Here is a 9,362-nt window from a genome sequence, read left to right as displayed (position 1 = left end):
ATCCTCCACCTGCTCCTCAGCAGAATAGCAAGAAAACAAAGCCAGGGCTTTTCCTCTTCGACATTTCTCAGTGATTTTGCTGGTGTTTCTCCAGATCTGAGTTCACTGGAGACCAACATCTGCTTTTTAGGTGCTGTTGGTCTAAGCCCTTCCATTTGTCCATGAGTTTCCCACCTGATGCCCAGCGTGACAATCCATATTAGTTCAGTTCTCAGTATGGGGACCTATGTCAACCTGTGATATGAAAACCTTCCCTGAGAAGAGGGGAGTCCTGGGAGAGATGCATATGAGGTAAAATTTTCCCTTCAGGGGCCTGTCTTAGGGTTGCAGGAGGAGGTGGGGAAGCACTTGTGGTGTTCTCCTAACACCCTGATCAGCTTTGAGAGGTTGTGGGAATATTATCCCAGCTAGGTGTATCCCACCAGCCCTATACCTGTTTCTCGGTGATGATTCCCAGTCATTGTCCTAGCAAAAGGCTTGGAAAAGGCAGCTAAGAAGGAAGAGTTTCCTCTCCTGTGTGAATCAGAAAGCCACATCTCCATCCAGCCTGCTGTGCCAAGTAAGAGTGTAGGTGCTCCTTCTGTGTCTACACTGTGAACAACCAGTGCCTTTCTCCTGCCAGGAGAACCCACCCTGTATTTCACCCTGGAAGAACCGTTCAATTCGATTTGTCGGGAGTGGTTTGGGGTGAAACACACTCTGGACACCTGAAGGCTGCCTGGGGCCCTCCTGCTGGTGGGAGAGGATGGCGAGATGGGGATGGGGTGGTCAGAGCCTGTAGGGCTGGATCCTGTTGAGGAGGTGTGAGGATGAAGGTGTTGGGACACCTGAACTGCCCCCATGCTGGTTGCTTCCCCAAAGCAGGTTTCTAGCCAGGATCACTGACATTTCCTTGAGCACACCTAAACCACCCCATCCTTTGTCCCTGCCAGTCACCTTGTTGTCACTTTGGCCATGTTTGCAAGAACAGAGAACAGAGCCCTTTCCCTGCCCAGTGCTCTTCCATTCACCCAGCCAGAGCAGCTGTGGGTGCACGACCCACTGGGACATCCCCAGCAGGATGCTGGCACCTGTCCCCAGGAAGGGGCTGGAACAGTGCTCGCCAGCATGGAGCACGTCTCAGAGGGTCACTCAACGGCTCTGAGCCTGTGCCCTAAGCCTGGCTCCAGCACAGCCTTGGATCAGCCTGTTGCCCAGTTTCTACCAGGGCTTCTGTGAGTTTTGGTGACTGGCGTCTCTTTATAGTAACAGTGAAGTGATTGATGATAATGAAGAGGCCTTTAGTACAAATTTTACTTTAATGGACACATTTTACACAGTAAAATGATTAACATGCACAGGATTTCTAGATTCTTTTGCTGACTCTCTTGTAGGTGAGGTCTCCCATGCTCAGTGTCTGAAAAACAAATGGAGAGTGTTAGCTTTTCATGGTTTATAGCTCCAAACTCTCCTTGGAAAGGATCTGGTTTTGTAAAACAAAACAGGACTGGTCCCCAGTCTATCTCCTATAAACTGAATTATTAAAGCTTCATGAATACCCCAAAGCAGGTAGGGATAATCTGGCATCCCTCAACTCTGATCAGTTTGCTGCACCTCTCTTTTTTAAAAGTCCCAGGCCCAGACACGTACCTATGCCTCTGGGTGGGTGAGAACATGCCCTCATTACATGAAACTGATCAGAAATGCCTACTAGGGTCTTAAAGAGTGCATTTTGTGTCGGACTGTAATGGAAAGCTGCCTTCAGTGACTGGCCAATTTATCAACTTTGGCTGCAGTGCAAGCCTGTACTCATCTCCAGCACCTCCCTAAACTCCCCAGCATCTCTGAGGGCTTTCCAGGGCCAGATCCCTGAAGCCAGCTGTGTGCACCATCACCCTAACCGTTGCCCTTCTCTTCTACACTTACATTGGTGATGGTGTCTCCGTTGAGTTCGGTGACAGATTTCAGCCCTTTCAGGTTTGCGATCAGTTTATTACCCTCCATCTGAAAAGTAGCCTAGTAGGGAGGAGACAGACACATTCATGTTATTGCTGGAGACCATCTTACCCCCTGCATTTTGTCCCTCCCCTTCCGTACTGAGTTGTCACCACCCCCCTTGCAAGCTGTTTGGAGCAAGCTGCTCCCCTGGTGACTTTGGCTTTCCTGGGAGGAGGAGGAGAGAGTGTTGTGCTGGTGGTGACTATAACACAAGAAGGGTACGTACGCATGTTTACTTTGGCCTTGATAGGAATGTGGGTTTGCCACCATACCTACCTCTTTCCCCTTCAAACTGAGACTCGCTCATGGCTGTTAGATGCCAGATCAGGGATCCTTGGCATCCCTTGGCATCACACAAATACATGATTTTGGGGGCAGAAGAAGGAATGCTCTTCACACTGCCAGTGCTGGTGCCTCCGTGCAGCTCTGATGTTCTATGGGGCAGCTCATTGTGCAGCACTCAGACCAAGAGGAGCTGCATGTCTCCAGGGAGAGGACTGCAGAGCCACCGGAGCTGGGCCAGGGCATGCCCTGCTGTCTCCTCTCCACCACCCACTCACTGCACATTGCTGCAGCAAGCTCCTTTGGGGAGCTGATTGAAAGCACGGGGCTGGGGGAGGTTCAGTCCATGTGGGAAACTGCTTAAGCATCTTTCAGAAAGTCATGGCTGGAAAGATCTCAGAGGGACAGGCACATCTGCTGAGGCTCTGCCCTGCAGGAGCTGCACATCTAAAAAGGCTACAGAGAGCACCAGCACCCCCAGGGCAGCTATCACTGGTCATTGAAATTACTCAGATAAATAAGCCAGCAAAAAACGTTTCTGTTTATCTGCCTGTTCAGCTGTAAGATGTGCTTATTTGGCCTTGAGTTGCTAATTTACAGAGGGTAAAACTCTTCTAATAGCCATTTCCCCCTAGTTTATGCACAATGGGCTTCAGTGATGCTGCAAAGTCTGATACAGCCAGTACAGCTCTCAGAGCCTGATTCAGTGGGTAATTTCTTTGGTGATCATCCCTCCCGCTTTCAAAACTCCCTGCAATATCATCTTCTCCTGAGGTAAAGGTGAGAAGCAATATTTGCCAGTGGCACTGTCTTGACGTTTTAGGAACCATTGGAAACTAACATCAAGGAACAGGAGCTGACCCAGTTTCAAGGGTGATAAATCCTCACCTTGCCAAATCATCTCACTCAGTGTAAACAGAAGCAATGCAAAAGGCTAGCAGACAAGCTAACAGCTGCCAGGACTTAAAAAGACAGATTGGTTGGTTTATGATTAATTGGCTGACTTTCCTGCACTACCTTTTAAGTCAACAAAATGAAGGTGGGAGTATGTTTTGTGTTGCAACATGACAGAAAGTCAACCCCTTTTTCACCTCAAATCTTTCAGACCTTTTGTTCTCAGAAAAATTTACCAAAACATCTCTATCTCCCTTTTCCAAATGGGCTATTAAAACACTGGCTTCCAGTGTTTTCCAAACTGGCTATTAAAATAACTTTAGAAATGCAAGGCTTCATCTCTAGAAGTGCTGGTTGGGAAGCTTGTTTTGTAAAAGCAAATAGGGGAGGTGGGAATTTCAGAGTCTTGGGCTCTGAGTTGCTCAGGAAGGTGGCTCAGAAATGGACCAACACTTTCAGAAATGTGTCCCTAAGAGACTTGCTGGGGGCCTGCAGGGAGCAGGGCAGCAGGTGTCACATCTGCAGACTTGGTTTCAGCGGTTAGTCCCTTACCATCATATTAAATCATGCATGCAAACTGTGAGAGGTAGAACCAGGCTGGGAATTACCCAGATCTTTTCCCTGTGTCAGCTTTAGCACCCATGGTCTGGTCATTCCCTTTGCTCAAGTGTGGAGGAGATGGCTAGAAAGGAAATTTGAAGTCCCTGACCCCTGCAGCCCCAGCAAAGGAAGAGCTGATCTCTCACCTTGACTTTCTCTCCCGTCAGCATCTCTACCTCGCACTCCTCCCCAATGGTGAACTCGTTGTGCAGCACTTTGGAGCCAGTGGTCACAGTAATCTTGAACTTTTTTCCATCCTGCACGATTTCTGAGATGCTCTTGATGTCCTTGCCCTTCTGGATCTGTTCATCGGGAAGCCCTGCCCAGGAACAAGAGACGTTAGATGGACCTTGGAGACATTGGTGGGCAGATTGCTGCTGCTGAATGAACGTGGTGGCATTTGGTGACCCACGGCTGGGAAGATTTCTATTCCAGTGTGGAAGAACCTTGCAATGATGATGGTTCCCCAAGGGCCACATAGACCTGCATCTGCTGGGGATGAAGAATAACAAATGCTGTCATCCTGGGTTTTCCGTGGAACTAGACATCTCCCTTGTCTTGCTGACCTGGCTGGGAGCAGAACAGCTACCTCCCTAGCTAAGCAACAGATGGAAAGGAAAAATCCTGTTTTCCTTCCTTCACTGAGAGTCAAGCAGAGAAAATACAATAAATTGAGGCAGAATGAAGGAACCAAGTGTTTTTCTAATGAAATTTAGGTCCCTCAGAACCAGCTCACTAAAGTCTTCTCCCAAAGCCCAAAGCTGATCTGACAGGTAGAGTCTGTCCAGCACATAACTGTGCAGAAGTAGTGCAAAGCTTCCTGAATCCTTGCAGGAGCATGTTCCCTGGCACAGACACTGGTGGAAATCTAGCATTCATCATTAAGCATTTAATCAAATTCATCATTAAGCATTTAAATAACCCCAACTATTTTTCTGCTGAATGGTGGAATTCGGGGCTTTGCAGCATCGCCAAGCAGCAGCACAGTGGGCTGAGCAATGTCCTATTTGCCCTCAAATTTCACAGCCTGACGGAGCAGATCTGCAGTGGCCCTAAGCCATCAAGGTACCACTGGCTTGTCGTGTGTGTGCAGCACTTTGCCACACTGGCCCATGTTTGCAGAGCCTGCTGGGACCATAAAATTTCATGCAGCATCTCTTGACCTCCAGCCCCCATCCAGAGAGAAGCTTTCTCTTCTATTTTGATATCACATCTCCACGTGCATACTGTTAAAAAAACCCAACAATTGCAAGATGACAGGCAGAAATAGGAAATCCAAGAGATACTGTCAATCTACATCATCAGTACATCAGCACAGTTAAGACACCCAAACACCAGTGCAAAGCAGGACAGAGCACATGCAGGCACTTACCAAGGGCTTTCATAAAAGGCTCAAAGTTTTCATGGGACTGGAGTTCATACTTTCCAGTGAAGTTCATGATGGAAAGGCTCTCTGTGCTCCCAACACAAGAGAAGGTGCCTTGCTGGTAAGCAGAGCTTGGTTTTATAAGGTCCTTTTGCCTTAAAAGTTGGTCAGAGGTAAGATGATGTAATTCTTTTATGGCCATGTTCAAACATTAACATAAAACTGGGCAATGGTCAGTGATAAACTGTACATTTTACAGACCTTGATTTACAACGTGGGGGCAGGAAAAACCCCATGAACCCACCTTATAGAAGTAGCAACGTGGCATCCATAAACAAACGATTAAAAAAGTAAATGTGCAAAGAGATTAATTATCAGAAGAATGAGCCGACCCCTCTGATCAGCCTGCAGTCCAGAAGCACACATCTGGGAGAGGAGAAAGCGGTAAAAGATTCTGGTGTCTCCTGGAGCTGACACCAGTGGGGTTTCTACTTACTGATGTGTGAATGCTGGGTCTTTAGCACCGGCATGAAGAGTAGTGGCTGCATGCTGGCAGGGACTAACCTGCTCACTCCTTCAGATGCCTCACAGTCCTCTGTGAAGGTGGGCTTGGGTGTGACAGAGATGTAGCAGTAGTGACAAGATCATCACTGCCCCCTAAGGAAAAAACACGACTCAAAATCAAATCCTGGACTTGACCTGGCCCATCCTGAAGACTGCAGTTTAATTCAGACTCCATCACTATGGCCTTGCCTCCAAGAAACGGGATTCATGTGGATAGATGGACTGGTGCCATTAGGGATCTCCCAAGGCTATTGCCAGGAGCCACCATTAAAACCCCCTTTCCTTTCCTTTCCCCAGAAGAGCCACAGTCACTTGTGTACCGAAGGAGCACTCCGTCCCTCGGAGCTGTGTTTCTCCCAAATGCCGCCCCAGCCGTAGGGCCAGTGGCAGCCTCCGAGCTCAGCCCAACTCCCCCTCCAAAACAGGACTCAGGGCTGGGCTCCTCTCCCGGTGCAGTCCCTTGGCTGTGCATCCCAGGTTGCTGCACTGCGTCTGAATCTGGATCCTCTGGATCTGGACTCCCAGGCTCAGCTCCCATCTCATCCTCTGCCAGTGTGAACTCCTCCTTCTCCAGTCACCAGCTTAGGGATTTTTCCCCTTTTCACTCACATGCCTTCTCCTTTTTGCAGTTCTTCCATTCTGCCTTCCTATAGCATCTCTGGCCTTTTTAAAAGTGAAATCATGGATAACCGTGAAAAAACCCTGCCTCCTTCCAATCTGGAGATGCTGTCTGAGCCCTCTGCAGCTGCCTGTCCAGCTGCTGCCAGCTCAGCCGGGGCTGCCACCCGCCGCTCTCTGCAATGCAGTGGTGCAGTGACGCTGCCTGCGCTGCATCCAGCTTCACTCTCTGGTTAATTAGTACAGGCAGCATCTGCCTGGTGAGGCAGGAGAGAGAAAACCTCTGCTAGTGGTGTGAGCAGTGGGTGAGGTTGGCTGGGGGGTGCGTCTGTAGGGGACATCACCCCTCTGCACCACGGAGGGGCCAGGCAGGTTCAGAGCACTCATGGGGGCAGGGCAGGGGTTGGTTCAGCAATTTCTCCAAACAGCTTTTCAGCCTTTTTCCCTTTTATCCCCCGCTTCCCAACAGGGATGATGTCACTTTAGGGACTGCATTTTGTTTTTTCCCCTGCCCTTGGGTCAATATCCCAGGGTCACGCAGGGCTGCATTGCCACATGTCCCTTTTCAGTGTCTTCTTCATGGGGATGGTGGTGACTGACCTCTGGCTGGGTCCTGGCAGCAGCCAGAGCTGGCAGCTCGCTGCGTCCCACCAGGTCATGGCCTCTGGCTGTGGGCCACCTGGAAGTACCTGTGTGTCTCCCACGCATTCGTGCCCTTGGACCTCTGGCTGCTCCTCCAGGCAATTCGGGTCCCCTCTCTTTGCATGATGGGGAGATTCAGACCTGAAAGAACACCTGAATATTTCTCTATGTATATCTGACTCATTCCAGAGCCCAGAGCTTCCGATGCACTGTGGGGTGACCACCATGGGAAAGCCCCAGCTCTGCACAGCTCACCATCATCCACTAGAGCAGCCTGGAATTGTTTTTCATTCATTTTACAGTGAGATGCACTCCTAGAGCAGCCATGCCTGACCACATCGCACTGCCGGGGAGGATGCCCCGTTGTCACCCAGTTCCATGTGCAGGCTAGGGAGAAGGGGTAGTCCCTAAGTCATAGGGAGAGACCTGTCTCAGGTAACCTCAGCCACATCCAGTGCAATGAATACCTCTGAGCTGATGTCTAGATAAATCAAAAAATCGGAGAAACACGTCATGAGTAGTGTCCCAGGGCTGCCTAGCCACCCCTGGCCTCTCCAAAACAAGCTTCCATGTCCAGGGCATTTGTAAATGTTTCATGTTATCCAAGGTGAATTCAATTTTAGGTGCTTGAAGGAGCACCTTGTTTTCCTTGGCCTCCGAGGAAGCCTGACATCTCCGTCTCCACAGACTTCCCAGGCCCATCATCTCCCTGGGAGACCCATGCCAGCTTGAAGGGGCATACAGCCACCAAGCTAATGAGACCTGAGCCTAAAACAGGATTTGGAAAAGCCCACCAGGTTTTATCCCACAAACTTCTAAATGGTTACCATGCCTAACCTGGGCAGCTAAACTACTTAGAAAACCACCAGAAATTGGGTAAGAACTCCCCCTGGGCAGGCCAGGCTCCTAAGGTCTGGATGTCACTCATCAAATATTAAAAAGGGAATATAATTGTTCAGGACTTTCTTGGTAATTGGGCAGAAATTGCTTGAGTAGCTGGCAGAAATGGACAATTCATGAGAGAATTCACCCCATTTGGGACCCAAGTTGTTCTCTGCAGGTGTCCTCTCCTCTTCTACTTAGTGTGGATAGATATAACAGCTTTGGTGAGTTGGATAAATGTGGACGATGAATCACTGCTTGCAAGCTTGGAAATGCAACCAACTGATTTTTTAATCAATGATCAAAAAAAAACCCTCTTTGTTTTGTCTGCAAGTCTCTGTTGGACTTGAGTTCTTTTATTTCCCCCAGCAAAGAAATACAGAAGTTCTTATAAAAAAAAGAAGAAACTCTTACTGAATGAAATTTGGCCAAGGTAATTATTATCTAGCCAGGTCTGCTGAGCAAACGGCAGGTGAGATAAATTTAATCTCAATAGCAAAGTTCAGAATACTTGAACATCTTCCCACCAGAATAGAGGATCTTTTAAAACACAACATCACTTTAACTTTCCAGGGCCAAGAAAATGCACCTGATTTACATGAACACAAGACAGAGTCAGCTGACCATTTAATTAAAATTAAATCCATACCCTAAAACCTGGACCTGTTTTGCAGAGAGAGGAAAGGCATGCATAATTTTCAAAAACTACTGAGAAAGCTACCTCTTGAGGGAAGCCAGAAAGTACTTTAAGTAGCTTTGGAAATAAAGCGTAGGACATTAGAAGCTTGTCAGAAAAAAGGACACAAGTGTCTCATTTCTGCTTTTTGCACCTGAATCAAAGACACAGACATGCAAAACTTTTCAGCTTCCTCCTAGCCACGGAGGTATCCCAATGCTCTGTGTCCCAAGGTGATGAATCAGAGAAATGCCAGTTGGGAGCGACCTCAAGGTCTCTGCTCAAAGCAAAAACATCACCACCACTGGGTCAGCTCAGCCATAGCTTTGGCCAAATCTCAAAAACCACCTCCTCTGCCTCTCTGGGTACCCATCCTGGGGCTGCACCACTCACCTCTTGAAGAAGAGGTGCTCAGCCCAAACCTCACGTTATAACATCCGTCATAATCAAGAATAGTTTGGCCCCATCATCTCTGTAGCTGCCTGTGGGGCAGTTGCAGGCTGTTCTCACCTTCCCTCAACCCCTCCCTGGGATTCCCAGTCCTGGCTCCCACTTCCACTCAGTGTCTGCCAGGGCACTGGGGAACCACCCTCCTATGTGCACTGCCTCATGGCAATTTGGACGTTACGGTGGGGAATGGGATTTTGAGTCTCAGGGCTCCTGAAACTAAAACTGTTATTGAAGTTCTGAGCTAGGAAAATGACTTTACAGCTGGAGCACCGTGTGGGGAGAGGCATTTTGCTGTAGCCCAGGACCAGGGTACCTGGCAGTCTTGTGAAAGTCTGGGAATGTCTGCATGCACTTTGCCTCTATCTCCTCTCTCGCTTTTCTTATCTATCCCACCAGTGATTCCCTAGACTC

The 9,362-nt window shown here is 48.8% G+C and overlaps 1 protein-coding gene across 1 annotated transcript; it reads right to left on the bottom strand.

Moving 5' to 3' along the window:
* Positions 1-1,279: 1,279 nt before the first annotated feature.
* FABP1 (fatty acid binding protein 1) lies at positions 1,280-5,274 on the bottom strand. The gene is made up of 4 exons (XM_040591413.1): positions 5,126-5,274; positions 3,900-4,072; positions 1,906-1,995; positions 1,280-1,396 (listed from the first exon to the last, which is right to left on the bottom strand). The coding sequence occupies exons 1-4, from the start codon at positions 5,190-5,192 to the stop codon at positions 1,346-1,348; spliced, it is 381 nt and encodes a 126-aa protein (XP_040447347.1). The 5' UTR covers positions 5,193-5,274; the 3' UTR covers positions 1,280-1,345.
* Between the last annotated feature and the right edge of the window lie 4,088 nt (positions 5,275-9,362).

The sequence above is a fragment of the Falco naumanni genome, chromosome 1 (genome assembly GCF_017639655.2).
Source record: "Falco naumanni isolate bFalNau1 chromosome 1, bFalNau1.pat, whole genome shotgun sequence".
Taxonomy (NCBI): domain Eukaryota; kingdom Metazoa; phylum Chordata; class Aves; order Falconiformes; family Falconidae; genus Falco; species Falco naumanni.
The sequence above is the reverse complement of the archived record's forward strand: the minus strand, read 5'-3'. Positions and strand labels throughout refer to the sequence as shown.

What these genes read in the sequence shown, in the direction of transcription:
- FABP1 (XM_040591413.1), bottom strand. Translation starts at nt 5,192, where the DNA reads ATGAACTTCACTGGAAAGTATGAACTCCAGTCCCATGAAAACTTTGAG. An exon ending in GCCTTTTATGAAAGCCCTTG is followed by an intron (nt 4,073 to 5,125) that starts GTAAGTGCCTGC and finishes GTTCCTGGGCAG; the next exon opens with GGCTTCCCGATGAACAGATC. An exon ending in TGACGGGAGAGAAAGTCAAG is followed by an intron (nt 1,996 to 3,899) that starts GTGAGAGATCAG and finishes CCTCCCTACTAG; the next exon opens with GCTACTTTTCAGATGGAGGG.